Source organism: Symphalangus syndactylus, chromosome 7 (assembly GCF_028878055.3).
Source record: "Symphalangus syndactylus isolate Jambi chromosome 7, NHGRI_mSymSyn1-v2.1_pri, whole genome shotgun sequence".
NCBI lineage: Eukaryota > Metazoa > Chordata > Mammalia > Primates > Hylobatidae > Symphalangus > Symphalangus syndactylus.
In genome coordinates this window covers 95,778,788-95,805,940 of record NC_072429.2, presented here as the reverse complement: position 1 = coordinate 95,805,940, position 27,153 = coordinate 95,778,788, and the positions used below count along the sequence as shown (strand labels likewise).

Sequence of the window (27,153 nt, the reverse complement as noted above, 5' to 3'; positions counted from 1 at the left end):
GAGGTGAAGCAGGTTGAAAAGCACTGCTGAGCAGGCAGCAGTCTCCAGTTCAATTCCTGAAGCCTCAGCCTCACTATATCCAAGACCTTGAGTCCATGTGATACCTCAGTATCTCCTCTTTCTTAGGGAGTAAGTTTAAATGTATTTTGTCTCTTACCTATACAGTCCTGATTACGAGGGTCATAATGACAGAGAAAACCGTAAAGTATCAGCCTCTTAGCTCATTTCTGCACATGGTAATTTTCATGGTGTTTTCTACCTGGTGAGAGTCATCCTCAAGAGCTGATTACTTAAGTTAACAATTGTTGAAAAACAAGTGCAGGCTGGGCGCGGTGGCTCACACCTGTAATCCCAGCACTTTGGGAGGCCGAGGCGGGCAGATCACGAGGTCAGCAGATCGAGACCATCCTGGCTAACATGGTGAAACTCCGTCTCTACTAAAAATACAAAAAAAACCAAAAAACAAAAAAAAACATTAGCCAGGCGTGGTGGCGGGCGCCTGTGGTCCCAGCTATTCAGGAGGCTGAGGCAGGAGAATGGCATGAACCTGGGAGGCGGAGGTTGCAGTGAGCTGAGATTGCGCCACTGCACTCCAGCCTGGGGGACAGAGCGAGACTCTGCCTCAAAAAAAAAAGAAAAAGAAAAACAAATACAAACCACGTAGTCTTCCTACTGCCAGGACCATGACCAAGGCCCAGTTCACATAGATGGTAACATAATAACCTCAGCACATTGGATTTTACACAGAATATTCTAGTAAAATGACAGTGACACATTTGTGATTTCATGAGCTTTAAATACGTTGGTAAAACAATCAGTTTCTCCTCTTAATTATTTACCTCCATGCTGATAAGTTCGGTTTACCATTTCCTAATAGAATGTTTGTACAACTGTTTTGAAAATAATCATGTTCGGTCTTTAGAAAAACTAGCCAAGTCTTTATGTGGAATTTAAAGTTGTATATCAAACAGATCAGTTATGGATTTAAATTTCCCAGAACAAAGGTACCTAGAAGAGAATGTGAACGTGTCTTTGGAAAGATGAACAAACAGAAAGCCTTCCTGACCTTTGGAAGTCAAAGAATAGTCAACAGACTGATTTAGGCAATTTCACTGCTTTGAAGGGTTTCAAAGAAGACCGATTTCTATTTGTTCAACCACCATCTGGAGGTGCAAAGATCAGGGACATCAAAAGATTTATCTGAGCATTCGAATGTGTTTGTGAAATCACTAATGTGTCATGGAGGCACTTCTCAGAGATCTGCTTTGTGGCGGTTTTTATCTATGTCAGTTTGGCAGGTGCCATCTGATCGAGTAGCCCTCCCGGCATGCCAAACACCTTCCAAATGCATTCCAGAGAGAAAGAGAACCCAGCCATTTCCTGTGATTGGGAGTCAGAAGCAACTAACGGGGGTCTGTAATGACTTTCTGAGGATGTTTAATTTATCACTACTGTGGGTGAAAGCTTGTGCATGACGCTTATTCCCTACATTTCACAAGTGGCAGCATTAAATCTTCAGAAGGATAAAGAAGTCCAGTCATCTTGCAGTAGGAAGCACTCTTTGAATAAAGTTTATCTGAGGTAGTCAGTCCAGAGCTGGTGTGGTATTTCAGAGTATCAGGGACCTACACTTCTTTCTGTTTGTTTCTGCTATGCGTGACTCCCATTCCCAAGTTCACTTCATGGTCTAAATCTGCTGCTGATGCTACAACTTTCTAGCAAGAAGGAAGATGGGGAGGAGGAGAGCACTCCCCTTTAGCTCTTCTTAAGGAAAACTCCTGGAAGTTTTTCATACCACTTCCAGGAATGATCCATGTGGCTACACCTGATTACAAACTGGGGCAGGAGAATATAATATCTTTACTCCAGCTAAAATTTAGGGCCTCTATTACCATAAAAAGGGTAATTTTTTGAAAAACAATAATCTCTCTCTACTTCATCATCCTTGAGGACTCAGCTCAAATGACCCCTATTTAGAGAGACCACCTGAAACTATTCTGTCAATAGTAAGTTTCCCCTACTTACTTTCTATCACAAAACCTGTCCAGCTCCACCATGGGAATAATCTTGTTCGTTTATTTGATTATTTTTACTTTTTGTGGTCTTTCTTCCCCCACTAGAACAAAGTTCCTTGAGTGCAGGGACCTTATCTACTTTGCTGCTCAACACCATACTCCCAGTGCCTCACAGTGCCTGCACATGGTAGAAATGTAATGAACATTTGGGATGAATGACCAGATTATGAATGAGGACCCTTGCCAGAGAAAACCAGTATGGCACTGTGACTAAGTATATAAGCTTGGGAGTTAGACAGTCTTGATTAAAATCTTGGCCCCACTTCTAATTAACAGTGTGACCCTGGGCAAGTGACTTAACTTAGGTCTAAGTCTTAACTAATTTATAAAATTGGAGGGGAGACTTTTGTGAGAATTAAAAGAGTTAATACACATGAAGTGCTTACTACTTCATTGTACAGCAAACAGTCAGTGTTAGCTTTTACACATGACCAGCATAATAATTATTTTTGCTATTATTGATATCTATCTAGTGGAAAGATTCAAAGGAGGCTTCCCAGAGGGAGAGACCTTGGAGATGAGTTCCATGGATAGGCAGGAGTAAGCTAGGCAAAGGAAGGGGTAAAGGGACAGCATTATGGGGAGAGGGAACCACATGGCCAAAGGTCTTGGGACAGGAGGGGAAATGTTGGAAAAACTGGTAAAAAGGCAGCGTGGCCTGAGTTGGCTGAAGAGAGGAGGAGCAGTATAAAGTGAGTCTAGAAAGGAAAAGGCTGATATCATGAACTCATCCCAAGTGGGAAGGGGAGCTACCAAAGGGCTCCAAGTAGGGGAGTGCATGGACAGATTTGTAACACATAAACACCATCCTGGCTGCAATGTTGAGGGACAGTTATCCCATCAGAATAACTTCTGTAAATGAGAAACCTACTGTAAGAGTGTACTTGCAAACCCAAGCCTGTCCCTCATGTTGGTGGGACTCTGGCAAGGAGAGCATTCAGCTACAGATCAGCCCAAACTGGCTATTTCTGGGATTCTTGACTGTTACAGAGAAACTTAAATATACTTAAATATTTAAAAGTTATACATGAAGACTAACAAACTGTTAAACTAAGTACTTTGACAAATACACACTCATAATGACTAAAAGTAAAAAAAAAAAACAAAGATAGTTGAATTTAATCATTACTGCCCATGTCTGATATTCTATTGATGGGCTAGTAATGTTTGGATGAATAATAAAGACACACATAATTCACGAATTATTACATATGTATTCTATGAAATTTATTTTTCTTTTTTTTTTTTTTTCTTTTTTTTTTTTTTTTTTTTTTGAGACGGAGTCTCGCTCTGTCACCCAGGCTGGAGTGCAGTGGCGCGATCTCGGCTCACTGCAAGCTCCGCCTCCCGGGTTCACGCCATTCTCCTGCCTCAGCCTCTCCGAGTAGCTGGGACTACAGGCGCCCGCCACCACGCCTGGCTAATTTTTTGTATTTTTAGTAGAGACGGGGTTTCACTGTGGTCTCGATCTCCTGACCTCGTGATCCGCCCGCCTCGGCCTCCCAAAGTGCTGGGATTACAAGCGTGAGCCACCGCGCCCGGCCTGAAATTTATTTTTCTTGCCTTCTTTTCAGCAAAATCATGAATTGTGTTATTATAATCCAGAACACAATTATATACTATGTCATTATAAATTTACATAGTTGTTGTCTGTTTAAAATAATGCTCTAAAAGATTAAAAAGTATTTGAATTCTAATGTAGAAAGTTTTGAATATATTTAATAGAAATATAAAGTGAGTGTAAACAATTAAAAACAATTTTGTACATTTTTTATGTTTTCCAAAAGGTTATTTTTCTTTTAAAATATTCAGAATTATTGAAGCCAGAGAAATTAGTCAAGAAAAAGATATAAAAGCCATCCAAATTGGATAGGAAGAAGTAAAGTGATTTCTATTTGCAGATGACATGGGTCTTACATGTAGAAAAGTCTGAAGATTCCACCAAAAAACTGTTGGAACTAATAAACAAATTCAGCAAAGTTGAAGGATTCAAAACCAACATTCAAAAAAACAGTTGCATTTATATATACTAACAGGGAATATCTGAAAAGGAAATCAAGAAAACAATTACATTTACAATAGCATCAAAAAAATACTTAGGGATAAATTAACAAAGGAGGAAAAAGACTATTTATACGCTGAAAACTATGAAACATTGATGAAGGAAATTAAAGAAGACACAAATAAATGAGGAATATCCCTTATTCATGGATTGAAGACTTAACAGTAATTAAGATGTTAATGCTACTCAAAGTGATCTGCAGAGTCAATACAATCCCTATCAAAACTGAAGAGAGAAAAATTCATCCTGAAATTCATATGAAATCTCAAGAAACTCCAAACATCCAAAAGAATCTTGAAAAAGAACAGATATCTGACATTTCCTGATTTCAAAACTTCTTACAAAGCCACAGTAATCAAAACAGTATAGTACTGGTATAAAGACATACAGACAAATGGAATAGAATACAGAACCCAGAAATAAGCCCTTGCATATATGGTCAAATGATTTTTGACAAGGGTATCAAGACCATTGAATGGAGAAAGAACAGTCTTTTCAATAAATGTTATTAGGCAAACTGGATATCCACATGCAAAAGAATGAAGTTGGATCCTAACCTTATGCCATATAGAAAAATTAACTCAAAATAGATCAAAGACCTAATGTAAGAGTTAAAACTATAAAACCCTTAGGAAAATATATGGGAAAAGCTTCATGACATTAGATTTGTCAATGGTTCTTAGATATGACATCAAAAGCACAGCCAAAAAAAGAAAAAATAAATTTGACTACACCAAAATTACAAATTTCTGTGAATCAAAGGACACAATCAACAGAGTAAAAAGGCAACTTATGAAATCGGAGGATATATTTACAAACCATATCTCTGATAAGGGGTTAATACCCAGAATCTGTAAAGAACTCCTACAGCTCAACAACAAAAAACCAAACAACTCAATTAAAAAATGGGCAAAGGACTTGAATAGACATTTCCCCAAAGAAGATATACAACTAGCCAATAAGCACATCTGAAAGATGCTCAGCATCACTAATCATTAGGGAAATGTAAATCAAAACCACAATGAGATACCACTTCACACACCTCACACCCATTAGGATGGCGACTATGAAAAAACAACAACAACAAGAGAAAATGATAAGTGTTGGCTAGGATGTGTAGAAATTAGAAGCTTTGTGCACTATTGGTGGGAATGTAAAATGGTGAAGCTGCTATGAAAAACAGTATAAAAGTTCCTGAGAAAGTTAACAATAGAATTACCATGTGATCCAGAAATCCTACTTGTGAGTATGTACCCAAAGGAATTGAAAGCAGGGTCTCAAAAAGAAGCTTGTACACCCATATACCAGCATTGTACCAGCATAATAACCAAAAGCTAAAAAGTGAAAGCAACCCAGGTGTCCATCAGTAGATGAATGGATAAGCACAACGTGTATATATAGACAACGGAATATTATTAAGCCTTAAAAAGAAGGAAACTCTGACACATGCTATTACATGGTTGAAACTTGAGGACATTATGCTAAGTGAAATAAGCCAGTTGGAAAAAAGACAAATACTATATGATTCTACTTACATGAAGTATCTAGAAGAGTCAAATTCATAGAGACAGGTGAAATGGTAGTTGTTAGGAGCTGGGTGGAGTCAGAAATGAGGAGTTATGTTGAAGGAGTAGAATTTCAATTTTGCAAGATGAAAAGAGTTTTAGAGATGGATGGTGGTGATGGCTGCATAACAATGTGAACGTACAATGTGACGTACCACTGAACTGTACAACGAAAATGGTTAAGATAGTAAATTTTGTGTTGCATTAAATTTTATGTAAGCTTTTTAATTGCAAAAATATAATCATTTGACCATATATGTAAGGGTTTATATCTGGGTTCTTTGTTCTACTCCATTGGTCTATATATCTATGTTTATATCAGTACTATATTGTTTTGATTACTGTAGCTTTGTAACAAAAAGCTTACACAAATTTAACACAAAATTTTTAACACAATAATTTAAAGTTAACTATTGAATGAAGGGGAGTTATTAACTATAATTAACATATATCAAATTTTTAAATAAAGATATTTAAATAAAGCAATCATTTTCTACTTGGATTTTAAAATGTTTGCTGAATATTATTAATTTTACAAAGTAAAACTTTGCAATTCCAGTATGAAAATGCCCATCTTCTTGCCAGTGTAAATTATGGATATTGCATTTCAGAAGTGTTATACCTAGACGAACACACCAAATTTGTAAGTACAAGTTATTTAACTTTGCAAATATTAAACAATGCAAAATGCCACCATGTACAACTATTGCAAATGCCATGCCAACTCACGAGTTCCCTTGGAACCACAAATTGGAGCATAACAAGAATCCAAAGAATAGATGCTCTTCACTTCTGGGAAACAATACTCCCTTATGTGAGAACCTATTGATTTTGTGCTCTCTGAGAGGAAAGATTTGACAAGTTGATGAATTTGTCTTTTCTTCTTGAATACTTTTGTTCCTCAAATATTCATGCTCTAAAGCAGTGTCTGTCTTCACAACATTCAGACACAGTCTTCCCTCCAAGGCAGGACCTGAGAACCACCTTTCTTTGGGGCCTAAATGGCATTAGCCTGGAGGTGAACACTTTGAGTCATGCAGAGTCACGCTGTGCTAGCCCTGAGTGTCAGATCCCTGGTGATAGAAGCATCCATATATCCTTCAGTAAATTTACTGTTGGTGTGTTTTTGTGATACATGGGATCCTCTAAAGCACAGGGCTCAGGGCAGGGGTCCCCTCTTTCCTGGGCTGAAGCATGGCACTGTTCAAACCCCACTTTCTATTCCTTAAAATGAAAATGCACTGGTTAGATTGGATATATTCACTCTGGGAACATTAGAAGGCTCACTATTCAGAGAAGTATGTTTGAGGAAGATATCCCGTTTTGAATCATCTAGATTTTAGTCAAATTTGGTCAGTTCTGTGATCTTGGAAAAGTTACTTAGAAGCTCTATACCCAGGACTTTTCAACTCTAAAATGGGGATTAAAATAGGACCTACTTCATTGCATTGGGTGAGCATTAACTGAGAAAATGCGCATTAAGTTTTTAGCAGCATGATTGGCCCAGGATAGGTATTACTGATAATGATGATGATGATTTGGATGGCAAGGCAGAATCTCAGAGACAAGCTTAGCTTGGGGAAAATTCATGTTCCATTACAATCTCTGGGATAGACTGGCTGGTACTTAGAATTAAGATAACTAATTGGACCAGGGCGTGACTTTATTGTCAAAATCTAAGTCAAAGCTCAATGTTCTTTAAATCTGGAAAACAAAGCAAGGCTTTCTGAGGTACAATCCAACTCATAGGTAGTTGTGTGGCTGCTTGAGCAGGCCCAGAATGATCACCAATGATCTTAAGACCGTCAGGTTCTCTGAAGAACCTGGACACTCTTAGGATATGCTGTAAACATAAGAATATTTATGAGTCAAGTTTCAAGGCTACAGGGAGGCTTTCATGCCCAGGGGAAAATGTCTTTGCCTGCAGGTGAATAGTTGAGTCACGGATTGATAGCAAGACTTGATTTGATAAGGGCTGAGTATATCTGTCTCATTTATGCATGGAACTTCATTAGCCATTGCCTTCCACAATTCCTTTGGTTAACTGTGGGTCATCTAAGGGAGAGGAAAAAACCCCACACAACTTCAAAGGTAATTTCTTTCTTTTCCAAAAACGGTCTTGGGTTTTCTGGTTTAACAGAGAATTGAGAAGTAAGCATGCATCATTAATTTCTATGCAGAAAACATTCTTCACTTCAAATAGCAATTAGTGATAACATTTCTATCTCGTGTTGTGATGAGGTTTTTATGCTAATCATCACATAGCTGTAAATTAATCATTTGGGCACAGTTAGGGAGGATGTATATTTCATGAGAGATATAGATATCAAGATCCGTTTGATATTTACTCAAGGTAAATGGGAAGCATCTCAAATTATTATGAAAGGAGCATACTGAGCAAATAGGACTGTGTGAGGCAATGTAATGTATGCAGTGTAGATGCATGAGAATTTTTAAGATACTCTTGGTGTCAGTACTGTAATTATTGTGAGAAGGGTGGAACACTCTGGGCAACATAAACTCCAAATTATCCACAGACACAGCGGAACCCTCAAAACCACATCTTAACAATGTCAAGGGCAAAATCAGCAATCGACCTCCTTTCCCTCTAGCTTCCTCCTTTTTTTTCGGTGACAGATTTCACCCTTTTCACATTATACAATATTTGAATGGGTTTCTCTTCTCAATTTGCACTTAAGTGTACTCAGCTAAATGAATCAGAAAAGCAACTTGACCCTCAAGTCAAATTGGAAAGTGGCTGCATGCATAGAAAATAGGCCACCATGCAAGTGATATACCATTTCTCAGCAGATAAACAGTTCTTTTTAAATTTATGGAAAACAAGAGAATCATACTTAAAAATGCCTATAGCTATAGTTACTCAATAGCTTGTGCCAGGCTGCAAGATTGCCTGGTACACCTCAGCAATTATGATGTGCAGGTAGAGTTTTCATGAGAGGAAAATAACTCTACAGACCACTCTTGTATTAGGCTTTCTGCGTTGCCACAAAGGAATACCTAAGACTGGGTAATTTATAAAGAAAAGAGGTTTAATTGGCTCACGGTTCTGCAGACTGTACAAGAAGCATGGTGCTAGAATCTGCTTTCAGTGAGGACCTCAGGAAGCTTATAATCATGGTGGAAGGGGAAAGGGGAGCAGATGTCTCATGTGGCAAGTGTGGGAGTAAGAGAGAGATGGGATAAGTGCCACACACCTTTAAACAACCAGATATTGTGGGAACTCACTATTGTGAGGATAGCACCAAGCCATTCATGAGGGATCTGCTCTCATGACTCGAATACCTCATGCCAGGCCCCACTTCCAGCACTGGGGATTACATCTCAACATGAGGTCTGGAGGGGACAAACATTCAAACTATATCATCTTTCTTCCACCCTCTCTTCTTCTAACTCCCATGTACTTCTTCATACCTCCCCTACTCTTATTGCTATTGATAACCACACTCATCAGCATGCTCCCCTACCTGCACACAGTCACATTGTCGCCCTTACCCAGACCCTCCATACTCCTCTAATAAGGCAGCAGTAAAGGAGCCCAGCTAGAAATGGGCCATTTATGTTATCATTTGGCCCCATATAATTTTTTTTGTTGCTAAGCAAACAGACAATTTTACGGACAGAATGAATAAGATCCATTTCTTCAGAGCCACTTGTAGGATAAGGCAATGGGGGTACAATCCCTAACCCTATGCCAAAGGTGGAGGTGGAGAAAGGGTCTAGCTCCCTGGAGGAACTAGAAGGGTACAGTGACTCAGGAGGCAGTGGAGGAGGAAATGATGATCTTGCCAACTGGTGGAACTTTGAGACTATAATACAACTTTGTGAGTTTCTCTCTTCTAAAGTTGCTCTGAAACCTAAAATTCTGGAGTGACTGGGGCAGGTGGTGGTAGCAGTGAGTGGATAATACAGAATTTAACTTACTCTGGGCTCCACCGTCTATGGGGATAATCTAAGATGTTGCTCAGAGCTGATAAGCAGAAAGCACAGCAGCCCCAAGTCAAAGGGAGGTGGAGCTCATTGGTGTGGCAGTGTTCCTCTAAGAAGTTACTCTTTGCTATTCCTGAAGGAAAGGGAAGAAATTTAGTCCAGTAGGACATAAATATCCATCTTAGAAAGCAAAAAAGAGGCAGTCAGTCAGCCCGTGAATTTTTAATGCTAATTATAAAACTGGATATAACTTTTCTAGAAAATAATCCTGAAATCCAATAATGATGACTAGATAAACTATAGATTATCCTTGAACTGTGGTAATTCATAGATAGCAACAACATCCAAGTACTACCAAATAGAAATAGTTACTGCGAACACCCTTAGCTTATTTCTTACCTTAAAAGAAATGTTTTCAGCATTTCATGTTAACTATTGTATTTCTTTAGTTTTTTTTTGTAAATGCTTTTTATCTGGTTAAGGACGTCTTCTTTAATTTTTACCATAAATGGATTTTAGGTTTTATGTGACTCTTTTTCTTCATCTACAGACGATTGGATAATTTTGCCCTTTTAAATTTGTTAGTGTGATGGATTAAATTAACTGATATTCTAATGATAAACCAATCTTGCATATTTGAGCAGACTTTGGACAGTTCACAAAATTTCTGTGAATCTACATACCCAGATTGGAATCAAGTTGCGAAAAAATGAATCAAAATGCATTAAATATAAAAGGAATATAAGTATATTCATCAGACAAAAAATAGTGGTCTGACACCCACTTCCAACCAAGTAGGAGTAACAGGGACCAGACTTACCTTTATGCATTAAACAATTAAAAAATCCAAATACAGTTTATTACATAACAGTATTCAAGACACCAGACATCAGGAAATGAGGAGCAATGATGCCCAACAGACAGAAAACACATGAGGTGAGCACTATGAAGGCCCTAGCTTACTTCCTTAATAGAGTTTCCAGTTACACTGTGGGGAAGGGAAACCCAGGCAGAGCCCAGGAACCACCATGAGTTGAAGAGAGGAATGTGAATGTCCAGAGAGGCTGAGGGAGCTAGAATTCACAGGACACAGTGTCACAGAGGATAGTTCCACACACAGAGAGAAGGCCAGAAAGCTGCAGAGGGTCCCACCTTCCCACAACTTCAGGTGAGTACTGATCAGTTCATGTATTTGCGGAAATGATCAGAGACTGGGGAAAGACCCATCTGGAAGGAATATAGAAAATAATACTAGGAACTCCTGTTCCTTCAGTCATAGAGAAAATGCATCATAATCCATAGAGCATCAAGAGTACTTAGAAGGGTTAAGCTTTAGTAGTGGGGCAAAATTAGCCCTAGACTAAATGTTGCTCTAGTTTCACCTCATTGAGCTTGGTTAAAGAATCAGGACATGCTACATTTCTGAATCCCGCATGAACCTGAGAGTGACTGTCTTTTGGATTGAGTTGGAAGACACCATCTTGTAAGCTACATGACCAATATTAATCACTCAAAATATCTCCTTGTGTCATCAAGGGCCACTGTGGTAGAAATTATTACTCATGTGGGTTACTGAGTGGTGTCTCCAATGCAAGTCTCCATTTCTGACCACTTGTTTCCTTTCGTGAAGATAGGATATGAATGATACCACCTAAAGCACAATTGTGATAATGACCTGCCTCTTTGGTAGTTTCCATATTTCCTTCCTAAGCCTTTCTCCTCTCTTAAGAGAATTCCAGAACTTCCCTGGAAAGGCACTCAGGCTAGCTCTCTCTTGACAGGGCTTCTTGATGGGAATTTTCGTTTTGTTTCCATCATTACTTCAAAAAAAGGAAGGAAGAGGAATGGAACTGAGAAATGAATTTGCTGTAAAATAGAAGCAGCTAACATTCCTCAATCAGGGGACATGTATTGTGGACCTACTATGTACTGGGCACTGTTCTTGGTGCCCTTAAATTAGGGAAACAACCACTTGTTTTTCAACTGTTCTTAACAAAAGACTGCAGAGGAGGTATGAGGTAGCAGTACAATTTAAACGTTTACTTATAGATAACTGTTGTAACATTTATTGAAAAGTCCACCTTTTTTTTACAGATCATCTATACCAACCTGTCATAAATCAAGTTTTTGCATATGTGGTTCTGCATCTGAACTCTAGTCTGTCCCACTAGTCTACTCATTTATCATTGTGCTAATGCTATGCCATCTTAAAGACAATAAGTTAAGTCTTGACATCTGGCAAGACAAGATAAAAAATCAGAATAGGCTACATTATGTTGTGGCAACAAAACCTCCACAAAATTGTTAGTGGCCTAACACAAGCATGACTAAGAAATTTATTTCTTAGTCATGCTTCATGTCCATTGTGAATAAACTGGAAGCTCTGTCATTCCTTCTTATCGCTCTGGATCCAAGCTTGTGGAGCAGGCATTATCTGAAACATTGCCATTTGCCTTGGAGAAAGAGACAGTATGGCAAACCATACAGGGAATTTTACAATTTCCACTCAGAGGTGTATGATCTCTTTGAAACATGAGTTTTAGTTGCTTAATATTTGGGCTTTGCTCTTTTTCTGTAAGTCCTGTGTAGAAGCTCTTCTCATTGAACACCAAACAGTTAAGTCCAAAACAAAACACCTGCTGATTTCTGCTTATATTAATTTGCCAAAAGTACATAGTAATACCAAATTACAAGAAATCAGGAAAGTACAATCTTGCCTTGAATGAAAGTGGAAGTAAGGGGCTATGATCCCCTACTTTTATTGTTTTTTTCAGAAATAGTTGGCTGTTATTAGCCCTCAGTAGTCCAATTACACTTTAGATTCAGCTTGACATATTAAATAAATGAACAAACCAACAAACCAAAATCAAGAACTCAAAGCCAAAACACTCCATTGTAAAATTTTGATAGAGATTGTATTGACTCCATAGATAAATCTGGGGAAAATGAACATCTTTGCTATTGAGTCTTCCGAAACATGAATGGCGTATTTCTCTAATTATTTAGCTCTACTTTAATATAACTTAACAAAGTTTGATAATTTTTATCCATAAAACAATCTCACATCTTATCATAAATTTTTTTTCTAGACTCTTTCCATTATTATTATTTTTAGAGACAGGGTCTTCCTATGTTGCACAGGCTGGCCTTGAACTCTTAGACTCAAGTGATTCTCCTGCCTCATCCCTTCCTAGCAGCTGGAACTACAGGAATGTTGGTGTGTGCCAATGAACACAGCTAATGTTTTATATTATTTGATGCAAACGTAAATGATATCTTTTTAGTTGCATTTTCTAAGTATTTGTCTAGAAATATTTTTCGTTTTTTAAAATTTCTTTTCTTGAGCAAACTTCTTAAGCCCCGTTTTTAATTATGATACTTTTTTGGTAGATTCTTTTGAATTTTCAATGTAGGCAATCATATTTGTCTACAAGTAGAAACAGTTTTCTTTCTTCCTTTCCATTGCTTATACATTTTCTCCCTTGTCTGTGGAAGCTAGACTATCCAAGTACTACCAAATAGAAGTAAGTTACTGTGAACTCCCTTAGTTTATTTCTTACCTTAAAAGAAATATTTTCAGCATTCCATATTAATTATATTTCTTTTTTTTTAACTTTATTCATATATAAAGCATTTTATTGTGAATAAAATACACATAGAAACTAGCACAGAAGCTATATATTCATTATAACAAACGTTTATCAAGACCTGTGTAAGTATCATCCACGTTAAAAACAGACCTTTATGAGCACCCCAAAATTCCTCCCCTGTACCATGCATTAGTTCACAATTGTGATTTTCTTTAAATTATTTTGCTTATACAGAAAGATCATCTTGGTTGTGTTGTCCAAGTTACTCAGGTGATCCACATATATCAATGCTATATGTGCATATAATTTATGTATTCATATGCATACAATATGGGTAAAAATACATTTATCCATTTATCTAAATAAGCACAAATGTACTTCATAATGGCAATTACCAACTGTTTCTACTATCATATGTCTTGTGCTCTGTGTTTCCATAAACCTGAGATGACTCATTTCATTGAGAGATTCCAAAGAAAAAAATTGGCTTGGAGAATCCCCATAACCACCCTGTTCCTCCTTTTCTTTTTTTTTTTTTTTTGTTTTTGTTTTTGTTTTTTTTTTTTCAGTATTAAGTATTTATATTTTTCTTTTTTTTTTTTTTTTTTTTTTTTATACTTTAACCTTTATTACATTTGCCTTTTGGGCAGCATTTGACATTAGAGAAAAAATAATGTTTCCAAATTGCAAATCTGTAATAATAACAACAACAACTACCATATACTAAGTACCTGACATGTGCTAAGTGTTTTTTTTGTTTTTTTTTTTATTATACTTTAGGGTTTTAGGGTACATGTGCACAATGTGCAGGTTTGTTACATATGTATCCATGTGCCATGTTGATTTCCTGCACCCATTAACTCGTCATTTAGCATTAGGTGTATCTCCTAATGCTGTCCCTCCCCCCTCCCCCCACCCCACAACAGTCCCCGGAGCGTGATGTTCCCCTTCCTGTGTCCATGAGTTCTCATTGTTCAATTCCCACCTATGAGTGAGAACATGCGGTGTTTGGTTTTTTGTCCTTGCGATAGTTTACTGAGAATGATGTTTTCCAGTTTCATCCAAATTATATTTCTTTAGCTTTTTTTGTAGATGCTTTTTATCTGGGTAAGGATGTCTTCTTTAATTTTTTACCATAAATAGATTTTAGGTTTTATGTGACTCTTTTTCTGCATCTAGAGATGATTGGATAACTTTTCTCTTTTAAATTTGTTAATGTGATGAATTAAATTAACTGATAATTCTAATGATAAACCAATCTTGCATATCTGGCAGAAACTCAACTTTGTCATCATTTATTCTCTTTTTCTTTCACTAATAGATGCAGTTTGTTAATATTTTGTTCAATTTTTTTCATTTATAATCATGAATGAAATTGGTTTGTGATTTTTCCAAACTGTCCTTAATTAGATTTTGGTGTTAAGATTGTACTAGTCTCATAAAATGAGCTTAGAATTAATTAGTCCCTCTTCTATACTGTAAAATAATTTTGTAAAATTGAAATTATTTAAAGTTTGGGAGAACTTACTTATAAAACTAAAGAATTTATGTGGTGGGGGGTACATTTTAAACTAGTGATTCAATTTAATGTTTCTAGAACTATTAAAATATTAAGTTTATTCATCAACTCATTTAAGTAATCACATTTTTTTCTAAAAATTGGTGCATTTATTCAAGGTTCCAAATTATTGGCATAAAGCTTTTAATCAGTAATTTTCAGTATTTTCAAAGAGCCAAATCTTTGGCTTTGTTGATCCTTTCTACTGAAAGCTTGTGATCTATTTCACGCACTTCTACTCATATTTATTGTTTATGCCTTAATTCTTTATTTGGGTTTATTCTGCTATTTCTTAATTGGAGGAAAAAAAGGATAGCAGAATAAACCCAAATAATTAGGGAATAAACAATAATCCCTAATTCTTTCTTTGGGTTTATTAGCTTATTTTAAAATTTTTATCATTTTGAACTGTAAGTTTGCCTCTAAGAAACTGCCTACCTGCATCCTACAGGTTTTGATATGAAAGTGTTGTCTGTGTGTGTGCTATAATTCAGTTGTACATATGTTTTAATTTTAATTATAATTCTTTCTGTAACTCTGTATTAGTCTGTTCTCACACTGAAAATAAACACATATCCAAGATTGGGTAATTTATAAAATAAAGAGGTTTAACTGACTCACAGTTTCACATGGCTGGGGAGGCCTCACAATCATGGCTGAAGGTGAATGAGGAGCAAAGTCATGTCTTGCATGGCGGCAGGCAAGAGACCTTGTGTAAGGGAACTCCCCTTTATAAAACCATAAGATGAGACTTATTCACTATCATGAGAACAGCGTGGGAAAGACCTGCCCCCATGATTCAATTACCTCCCACTGGGTCCCTCCCATGGCACGTGGGAATTATGGAAGCTACAATTCAAGATGAGATTTGGGTGAGGACACAGCCAAACCATATCAGACTCATAAACTACTAAATAATTTCTTTATTTACTAAGTCATTTATTTATTTCAATGAGTCGTATTTCTAATTTTCCAAACTTACATATGTTTTTAGTTGATTAGTGGCATTGTGGTCACAGAATATGATATCAAATTTGTTAAGCCTTTTTTTCTCATTCCATTTGGTGGGGGAGGTGGTTTTCTTGTTATACACTTTACCTCTCTTTTTTGTGGTTACCTTAGAAAATTTAACTTTTCTTTTTTCTTTTTTTTTTTGAGATGAAGTCTCCCACTGTCACCCAGGCTGGAGTGCAGTGGCACGATCTCAGCTCACTGCAACCTCTACCTCCTGGGTTCAAATGATTTGCATGCTTCAGCCTCCCAAGTAGCTGGGACTACAGGTGCACACCACCACGCCTGACTAATTTTTTTGTGTGTATTTTTAGTAGAGACAGGGTTTGGCCATGTTGGCCAGGCTGGTCTTAAAAACTCCTGACCTCAAGCCATCCACCCACCTCAGCCTCCTAAAGTACTGGGATTACAGGCATGAGCCAAGGCGCCTGGCCAGAAAATTTAACTTTCATATTTAACTTAGCAAAGCCTAAAGTTAGACAATATCTTTATCCTCTTCTAGAGCAATACAAGGGAACCCACAGAAAAAGGCTAACTGGAACCCACAAAAGGGGCCAACTAGGTCAGGAGAAGGAAGGGGATGTTGGTTGCACTTAGAATACTCACCAGACCAGTTTAAAGATGACTTCCAGAAACTATTTCTACATGACAGGCCCAGGCATGATGGGTCAACAGTGCCTCACTGGCAGGACAGCTGCAGAGGGACATCGGCAGAGACCCTCAGTTCTGGAGAAATAAGTGGCCGTCAGAGCTCACCTCCAGGTCAGTTGGACCTGTGGGGGACCAATGAACTGCAAGCAGGCACCCACAAGGGCGGATCCCATATGAGCTCCTAAATTTATTCTTTCTGCCCACTGCACAGACAAAATCAATTGCCTGAGACCATGGCATTGCAGTAAAGAAAGAATTTAACTGACATGAGGCCAGCTATGCAGAAGAACTGGAGTTATCACTCAAATCAGTCTCCCTGAAGGGTCGGAGGTTAGGGTTTTTATGGACAGTTTGGTGGGCAGGGGACTAGGGAATTGGTGCAGCTGATTGGTTGGGAATGCCATCACAGGGGTGCTGGAAGATGGTCCTTGTGCAGTGAGGCCACCTGTGGGCAGAGCCACAGGACCAGCTGAGTCATGAGTCCAGGTGGGATCAGTCTGAAAAACATCTAAAAAAAACTCCCCAGTCTTAGGTTCTACAATAGTGATACCTGTAGAAGCAATTGGGGAAGTTATAAATCTTGGGACCTCTGGCCACATGACTCCTGAGCAGTAAGAAATTATAGAAACTATGCCTACATTTTAGCAGAACTTGGGCCTCTCCCATAATCCTAATCTTGTGGCCTTTCATTAGTCTTAAAAAGGCAATTTCAGCCATTGAACAGGGAGAGGGTTAGTTTCAGGGAGGGACTATTATCATTCTTGCTTCTAAGTTAAACTATAAACTAAATTCTTCTCAAAGTTATCTTGGCCTATGTCCAGGAATGACCAAGGACAGCTTGGGGTTAGAAGTGAGATGGAGTCAACTAGGTGAGATTTTTCTTACTGTTATAATTTTGCAAAGGCGGCTTCACAAGGACCTTAGAACACTAATTCCAGTAACTTCACTTCTTATTCACATGCTATTCCAGTGAAATATATTCTTTCCATCTTGTTTTCTTTTCAAATAACACCTTATTATTGTGATTTTTATTTATTCCATGTTTGTTTAAAACGGTTATCACTTTCTTTGCTCTTAATTTCTGTCCAGCAGCCAGGGTTAGGTGGTCAGTCAGAACAATGAGCCAAACTGAAAGTAACAATCAAGCCTTAATCACTTACAGAGATAGTGTAAACAAGAGGCAAAAATAAGCACCAGCTTCCTAACGTTCCATTTCTTCCCCAGGGAATGGCAGTAGGCAAGGGTCAGATGAATCAGCTCAGACAGGGAAAATCATCTCACTACCAAAGAGCCCTAAACAAATGACTCCTGACATTTTCTGGTCCAGGGGACTGACAGAAGGGAGCGGGGGAAGTCTAGAACTAGAAAAGTACTGGGTCAGAGTGGATGAAAGTATCTTGGTCGTAAGATAAGGAGGCCTTGAATGGAGGTGTTTGGGTGAGGAATGGGTGGCTGCCCTAGGGGGCCTGAGTCCTTGACTGCAGCTCCTTCTGGAAAACTGTAACCCACTGGCAGAGCACTAAGTCAGCTGTGGGGAGGTGTATTAGTCTGTTTTCATGCTGCTGATAAAGACATACCTGAGACTGGGTAATGTATAAGGAAAAAGAGGTTTAATAGACTCACAGTTCCACGTGGCTGGGGAGGCGTCACAATCACGGCAGAAGGTGAAAGGCATGTCTCACATGGTGGCAGACAAATGAGAGCTTGTGCAGGGAAGCTCCCCTTTATAAAACCATCAGATCTCATGAGACTTATTCACTATCATGAGAACAGCACAGGAAAGACCTGCCCCCATGACTCAGTTATCTCCCACCAGGTCCCTCCCACAACACATGGGAATTGAGGATGACATTTGGGTGGGGACACAATGAAACCACATCAAGAGGGCAGCTTTCTCCCAGTAGGCCTGCCAGGCAAAGCCTTTGTAATGCCTAAAGTCAGGCCTGGAAAGTCACACACAGATTTTGATTTTGGCCTGGAGCCAATCTCCTCACTTCTTGTATATTAGTGTCCACTCTACAATCATTTAATTTATTTTGCCTAAAGGACACTTTTTCTAATTTCCTTTAGTGAAGACCTGCTGGTAGTAAACTCTCACTTTTTTTTTTTTATTATTATTATTTTATTATTATACTTTAGGGTTTTAGGGTACATGTGCACAATGTGCAGGTTTGTTACATATGTATCCATGTGCCATGTTGATTTCCTGCACCCATTAACTCGTCATTTAGCATTAGGTGTATCTCCTAATGCTGTCCCTCCCCCCTCCCCCCACCCCACAACAGTCCCTGGAGTGTGATGTTCCCCTTCCTGTGTCCATGAGTTCTCATTGTTCAATTCCCACTTATGAGTGAGAACATGCGGTGTTTGGTTTTTTGTCCTTGCGATAGTTTACTGAGAATGATGTTTTCCAGTTTCATCCATGTCCCTACAAAGGACATGAACTCATCATTTTTTATGGCTGCATAGTATTCCATGGTGTATATGTGCCACATTTCCTTAATCCAGTCTATCGTTGTTGGACATTTGGGTTGGTTCCAACTCTTTGCCATTGTGAATAGTGCCACAATAAACATACGTGTGCATGTGTCTTTATAGCAGCATGATTTATAGTCCTTTGGGTATATACCCAGTAATGGGATGGCTGGGTCAAATGGTATTTCTAGTTCTAGATCCCTGAGGAATCGCCACACTGACTTCCACGATGGTTGAACTAGTTTACAGTCCCACCAACAGTGTAAAAGTGTTCCTATTTCTCCACATCCTCTCCAGCACCTGTTGTTTCCTGATTTTTTTAATGATGGCCATTCTAACTGGTGTGAGATGGTATCTCACTGTGGTTTTGATTTGCATTTCTCTGATGGCCAGTGATGATGAGCATTTCTTCATGTGTTTTCTGGCTGCATAAATGTCTTCTTTTGAGAAGTGTCTGTTCATGTCCTCTGCCCACTTTTTGATGGGGTTGTTTGTTTTTTTCTTGTAAATTTGTTTGAGTTCATTGTAGATTCTGGATATTAGCCCTTTGTCAGATGAGTAGGTTGCAAAAATTTTCTCCCATTCTGTAGGTTGCCTGTTCATTCTGATGATAGTTTCTTTTGCTGTGCAGAAGCTCTTTAGTTTAATGAGATCCCATTTGTCGATTTTGGCTTTTGTTGCCATTGCTTTTGGTGTTTTAGACATGAAGTCCTTGCCCACGCCTATGTCCTGAATGGTATTGCCTAGGTTTTCTTGTAGGATTTTAATGGTTTTAGGTCTAACATATAAGTCTTTAATCCATCTTGAATTAATTTTTGTATAAGGTGTAAGGAAGGGATCCAGTTGCAGCTTTCTACATATGGCTAGCCAGTTTTCCCAGCACCATTTATTAAATAGGGAATCCTTTCCCCATTTCTTGTTTTTGTCAGGTTTGTCAAAGATCAGATAGTTGTAGCTATGCGGCATCATTTCTGAGGGCTCTGTTCTGTTCCATTGATCTATGTCTCTGTTGTGGTACCAGTACCATGCTGTTTTGGTTACTGTAGCCTTGTAGTATAGTTTGAAGTCAGGTAGCATGATGCCTCCAGCTTTGTTCTTTTGGCTTAGGATTGACTTGGCGATGCGGGCTCTTTTTTGGTTCCATATGAACTTTAAAGTAGTTTTTTCCAATTCTGTGAAGAAAGTCATTGGTAGCTTGATGGGGATGGCATTGAATCTATAAATTACCTTGGGCAGTATGGCCATTTTCACGATATTGATTCTTCCAACCCATGAGCATGGAATGTTCTTCCATTTGTTTATATCCTCTTTTATTTCATTGAGCAGTGGTTTGTAGTTCTCCTTGAAGAGGTCCTTCACATCCCTTGTAAGTTGGATTCCTAGGTATTTTATTCTCTTTGAAGCAATTGTGAATGGGAGTTCACTCATGATTTGGCTCTCTGTTTGTCTGTTATTGGTGTACAAGAATGCTTGTGACTTTTGTACATTAATTTTGTATCCTGAGACTTTGCTGAAGTTGCTAATCAGCTTAAGGAGATTTTGGGCTGAGACAATGGGGTTTTCTAGATATACAATCATGTCATCTGCAAACAGGGACAGTTTGACTTCCTCTTTTCCTAATTGAATACCCTTTATTTCCTTCTCCTGCCTGATTGCTCTGGCCAGAACTTCCAGCACTATGTTGAATAGGAGCAGTGAGAGAGGGCATCCCTGTCTTGTGCCAGTTTTCAGAGGGAATGCTTCCAGTTTTTGCCCATTCAGTACGATATTGGCTGTGGGTTTGTCGTAGATAGCTCTTATTATTTTGAGATACGTCCCATCAATACCTAATTTATTGAGAGTTTTTAGCATGAAGGGTTGTTGAATTTTGTCAAAGGCCTTTTCTGCATCTATTGAGATAATCATGTGGTTTTTGTCTTTGTTTCTGTTTATATGCTGGATTACATTTATTGATTTGCGTATGTTGAACCAGCCTTGCATCCCAGGGATGAAGCCCACTTGATCATGGTGGATAAGCTTTTTGATGTGCTGCTGGATTCGGTTTGCCAGTATTTTATTGAGGATTTTTGCATCAATGTTCATCAAGGATATTGGTCTGAAATTCTCTTTTTTGGTTATGTCTCTGCCAGGTTTTGGTATCAGGACGATGCTGGCTTCATAAAATGTGTTAGGGAGGATTCCCTCTTTTTCTATCGATTGGAATAGTTTCAGAAGGAATGGTACCAGTTCCTCCTTGTACCTCTGGTAGAATTCAGCTGTGAATCCATCAGGTCCTGGACTCTTTTTGGTTGGTAAGCTATTGATTATTGCCACAATTTCAGAACCTGTTATTGGTCTATTCAGAGATTCAACTTCTTCCTGGTTTAGTCTTGGGAGGGTGTATTTGTCGAGGAATTTATCCATTTCTTCTAGATTTTCTAGTTTATTTGCATAGAGGTGTTTGTAGTATTCTCTGATGGTAGATTTTATTTCTGTGGGATCGGTGGTGATATCCCCTTTTTCGTTTTTTATTGCATCTATTTGATTCTTCTCTCTTTTCTTCTTTATTAGTCTTGCTAGCGGTCCATCAATTTTGTTGATCTTTTCAAAAAACCAGCTCCTGGATTCATTAATTTTTTGAAGGGTTTTTTGTGTCTCTATTTCCTTCAGTTCTGTTCTGATTTTAGTTATTTCTAGCCTTCTGCTAGCTTTTGAATGTGTTTGCTCTTGCTTTTCTAGTTCTTTTAATTGTGAAGTTAGGGTGTCAATTTTGGATCTTTCCTGCTTTCTCTTGTGGTCATTTAGTGCTATAAATTTCCCTCTACACACTGCTTTGAATGTGTCCCAGAGATTCTGGTATGTTGTGTCTTTGTTCTCGTTGGTTTCAAAGAACATCTTTATTTCTGCCTTCATTTCATTATGTACCCAATAGTCATTCAGGAGCAGGTTGTTCAGTTTCCATGTAGTTGAGGGGTTTTGAGTGAGTTTCTTAATCCTGAGTTCTAGTTTGATTGCACTGTGGTCTGAGAGACAGTTTGTTATAATTTCTGTTCTTTTACATTTGCTGAGGAGAGCTTTACTTCCAACTATGTGGTCAATTTTGGAATAGGTGTGGTGTGGTGCTGAAAAAAATGTATATTCTGTTGACTTGGGGTGGAGAGTTCTGTAGATGTCTATTAGGTCCACTTTATGTAGAGCTGAGTTCAATTCCTGGATATCCTTGTTAACTTTCTGTCTCGTTGATCTGTCTAATGCTGACAGTGGGGTGTTAAAATCTCCCATTATTATTGTGTGGGAGTTTAAGTCCCTTTGTAGGTCACTGAGGACTTGCTTTATGAATCTGGGTGCTCCTGTGTTGGGTGCATATATATTTAGGATAGTTAGCTCATTTTTTTTTTTTTTTTTTTTTTTTTTTTTTTTTTTTGAGACAGAGTCTCACTGTGTTGCCCAGACGGGAGTGCAGTGGCATGATCTTGGCTCACTGCAACCTCTGCCTCCCAGGTTCAAGTGATTCTCCTGCCTCAGCTCCCCAGTAGCTGGGATTACAGGCATGTGCCACTATACCCGGCTAATTTTTGTATTTTTTTAGTAGAGATGGGGTTTTGCCATGTTGGCCTGGCTGGTCTCAAACTCCTGACCTCAGGTGATCCACCTGCCTCATCCTCCAAAGTGCTGGGATTACAAACATGAGTCACCATGCCTGGCCAACTCTTTCACTTTTTAATCTGAAAAACATCCTTACTTTGTCCTTGTTTTCAAAAGATATTTTCCCTGAGCACAGAGTGGTTAGGTTGATAATTGTTGTCTGTCAGCATGTGGAAGATCTTCTGGCTTGCATTGTTGCTGTTAAGAAGTTAGCTAAAAGTCCAATTGTTGCTTTTTTCAGGATAGTCCATCTCTTCTTTCTTCAAAGAGCTTCTTTTGTCTCTTCTGGTCTGTAGTTTCTCTAAAATATATCTTTTTATTTATTCTGTTCGGGATTCACTGGGTTTCTTGATATTGTGTATCTCATTATTTCTGGAAAATTTTGATTTATTATGTCTTCAGATAATTCTTTGTCCCATTTTCTTTTTTCTGAAACCCTGATTAAACACATTAGACAATATAACTCTGTCCTTCATATTTCTTAACCTTTCATTTATATTTTCCATTCTTTGTCTTTCTGTGCTAAATTCTCATAAATTTCATCACTATTGTCTTGTAGTTTATTAACTCTCTCATTAAATTGGTTAAATTTGTCCCCTAATTTTAAAATTTCACTGAATATAATTTATATTCCCTAAAGTTCTGTTTGGTTCTTTCTACAATATGCTTGGTCATTTTTTTCTTATGGTCCCATTTTCTCTATTCTACTTTCAAACTCTTCTTTGACTTCCTTGAAATAATGGACATAGCTTAAATAATTTTAACCTAAAAATTCCAACATCAGAGGACACTGTGGGTTAATTCTTTATCTTTTTTTGTTTGCTCTTGCTCAGAATGCTATGATTCTGTTTTTTCCCCCTTTTTGTTGAGTTAATATTTTCTGTAACTTTATAAGTGGGAGTTTCTTCAGACCCTCTACTTAGCTTTTACTCAATCATGGTAACTTTCCTTGCAGACCTGAGGGTTATTTTTGTTCACCACTGTATTGAGGTATAATATTTTGGGGTCTCATTTTTGTTGGAGTTCTGTAGTATCCTTAATGTGGCAGAATCTGGAATTTGTCTACAGTCTCCTGATCTCTGAATGGAATTTAAGTTTACCACATTCCTTAAACTTTCTCAAAGAGAAAGCTGGTTCAATGTTCTATGTATCTCCAAATGACCAACAAACTTATAAAAACATGCTCAACATCACTATTTCTCAAGAAAATGCAAATTGAAACCACAATGAGATACTACCTTACTCCAGTCAGAATGGCCATTATTATTATTTCTGAGACAGGGTCTTGCTGTCACCCAGGCTGGAGTGCAGTGGCATGATCACAGGTCACTGCAACCTTGACATCCTGGGCTCAAGAGATCCTCCCACCTCAGCTTCCCAAGTAGCTGGGACCACAGATGCATGCCACCATGCCTAGCTAATTTATTTTTATGTTTATGTTTTGTACAGAAAAGTTCTCACAATATTGTCCAGGCTGGTCTTGAACTCCTGAACTGAAGCAATCCTCCTGCCTTGCGTTCCAAAAGTTCTGGGATTACAGGCACAAGCTACCATGACTGGCCCCAGAATGCCCATTATTATAAAGTCAAAAAACAATAGATGTTGACTGGATGTGGTAAGAAGGGACTGCTTACACACTACTGGTGGGAATGTAAATTAGTACAACCTCTATGGAAAACAGTATAGAGATTTCCCAAAGAACCAAAAGTATATCTACCATTCTATCCAACAACCCCATTACTGGGCATCTACCCAAAGGAAAATAAGTCATTATATCAAAAGACACTGGCATGCATATGTTTATCGCAGCACAATTCACAGTTGAATAGGTATAGAACCAACCTAACCGCCCATCAACTGATAAGTGGATGAAGAAAATGTGGTACATATACACCACGGAACACTGCTGAGTAAGCTATAAACAAGAATGAAATGTTTTTTGCAGCAACTTGGATGGAGCTGGAGGCCATTATTCTAAGTGAAGTAACTCAGGAATGGAAAACTGAATACTGTCTGTTCTCACTTATAAGTGGGAGCTAAGCTGTGGGTATACAAAGGCATACAGAGTGCTACAATGGACATTGGAGAGTCAGAAGCAGGGAGGGTGAGAGGGAGGTGAGGGATAAAAAAACTACATATTGGATACAATGCACACTAGTTGGGTGAGGGGTGCACTAAAATCTCAGGCTTTACCACTTTTACAATTCATCCGTGTAACAAAAACCATTTGTACCTTAAAAGCTATTGGAATTAAAAAATATATATATTTTTAAGGCTGAGCACAGTGGCTCATGCATGTAATCCCAGCACTTTGGGAGGCTGAGGCAGGCTGATCGCTTGAGTCCAGGAGTTCAAGACCAGCCTGGGCAATGTGGCGAAACCCCATCTCTAAAAACAAACAAACAAAAAACACAAAAAAATTTAGCACCCTTTGGTCCCAGCTACTCAGGAGGCTGAAGTGGGAGGATCACCTGAGCCTGGGAGGTGGAGGTTGCAGTGAACCAAGATTGCACCACTGCACTCCAGCCTGGGCAACAGAGTTAGACCGTGTCTCAAAAAAAAAAAAAAAAAAAATACACACACACGCACACATACACACATATGTATATATATATTTAGAAGTTTAAAAACCTTTTAAAAGCAAAAATATTCTATGTACTTCTTGGTATATAGTCTTTCAATACTTAGTCTTTTGTCTACTATTCTTGTTAATCAGTTCATTCATATATTTAATAAGATGTTTCTCAGATATTATCTAGCATTTTTAGTCATCTTCAGTGTAAGGGTCAGAGTACTGGTGTGCTACTTCATCAGAAATGAAAGATCCCACTCTGTCTTTCAATCATTTTATTATCTTAATACAATTGACGCTTGTCCTCTCCTTCTGAAAATCCAATTATGCATATATTAGACAACTTGATATTGTATCACAATTCTTGGATGATTCACTCTGGTATTTTTTTTTATTTACTCTTTCTTCTCTTTTTGGATAATTTCTATTGGTCTATATTCAAGTCCACTGATGCTCTCTGCAGCCTTGTCCCATTGGCTGAGTCTGACAAAAAAATTTTGTATCTATCTTTGACATTGCATTTTTTAACATTTGAATTTGACTCCATTTTATGGTTTCCAACTCTGCTGAAATTCTCCTGTTCATGTGTGCAGTCCACTTTTCTTACTAGACCTTTTACATAATCATCATAGTTAGGTTAAACTCCTCAGATGGTTCAAACTTCTAGGTCATCTCTTAGTCTTGTTCTCCTAATTGCTTTATCTCTTGACAATAAATTTATTTTTTCTTGTTCTTTTTTTGGTGTGTCTTGTAATTTTTATTGAATATTGGATGTTGTGTGAGGAAGAATAGTAGAAATTGGCTCCAGAGAGGATGGGGATTACTGTTTTTGCTCTAGATGCCTCTGTAAATATTATTGAGCCTCTGTGAGCTCCAGCCACGTCATCAGCAAATTGTGAATAAGCCCCAACTTCATGGAAATGTTGTGTAAAATATACAACACATAAATGCAAAATTGCATTATTATTTATCTAGTGACAGACCCTAGTACTTATCTTTAATTAGGCAATTGAATTCTACATTCTTGATTTTTTTCCCCAAATGATAATATCCTTTTTTCCTGTAAATTAAAACATTCTAAAGCTCATTTAAAAAATTCACATAATATAAAAATATACAAATTAGAAAGTCAAATGCCTCCATATATTCAATTATGATCATACTAAAATTGAGCAATTCTTCTACTCCTTCAATAAATAATATAAACCATAATATTTTCTTTTTTTTTTTTTTGAGATGGAGTCTGGCTCTGTCGCCCAGGCTGGAGTGCAGTGGTGCAATCTCGGCTCACTGCAAGCTCCGCCTCCCAGGTTCACGCCACTCTCCTGCCTCAGCCTCCCGAGTAGCTGGGACTACAGGCGCCCACCACCATGCCCGGCTAAGTTTTTGTATTTTTAGTAGAGACGGGATTTCACTGTGTTAGCCAGGATGGTCTCGATATCCTGACCTCATGATCCACCCGCCTCGGCCTCCCAAAGTACTGGGATAAACCATAATATTTTGATATTTAATGTTCATAAGTGAACACATGAAAATCAGAGCTCTTCCAAAAATTTATTAAGTGTTTACTTTTAAAGTGGAAACAATGTTTTTAAGAGGTGATATAAAGAAATGCCCCCACTATGATCCCTACCATATGTTGATTCTATGTGATGGCAGGGAGGGGAGAATGATTCCTTTTTTTAGAATCAGAGAATTTGGAAAGTATCAAGAAAGATAATAACAGAAAGCATGAAATAGAGTTGTGCTTTGAAGATGAATTAGATGAAATTGTTACGTGAAGAGGGGTTTTCCAAAGTTGCAGACCCAGGATTCCTGGCCAGAAGCATGAAAATGTTTCTTTCTTGCTGTTTCTAGGACCTAGGCAGCATTTCTTCCATGTCTGCAACAACATAAGATACAACAGCCCAAACAGCAGCAGCAACATTCATCTGCTTTGGATCCATGACAGTCATGGTGTCTCCGTGGGAGTGATGGAAGAAGAAATACTTGTATAAGTCATCAAGTAGACTGGCTCCTGGG

At 38.1% G+C, this 27,153-nt stretch overlaps 1 protein-coding gene and 1 long non-coding RNA gene across 2 annotated transcripts in view; one reads left to right on the top strand and one right to left on the bottom strand.

The window, feature by feature from the left end:
* Positions 1-27,153, top strand: part of LOC134737128 (uncharacterized) — a 547,208-nt gene that overhangs the window by 301,239 nt on the left and 218,816 nt on the right. The gene's annotated exons all lie outside the window — the stretch shown is intronic.
* CPQ (carboxypeptidase Q) overlaps positions 26,667-27,153 on the bottom strand; it is a 544,933-nt gene continuing 544,446 nt past the window's right edge. Inside the window, exon 8 of the mRNA XM_055286849.2 lies at positions 26,667-27,148. Coding sequence (XP_055142824.1) covers positions 26,985-27,148 — 164 coding nt within the window. The 3' untranslated portion in view covers positions 26,667-26,984. The remainder of the gene's footprint in view (positions 27,149-27,153) is intronic.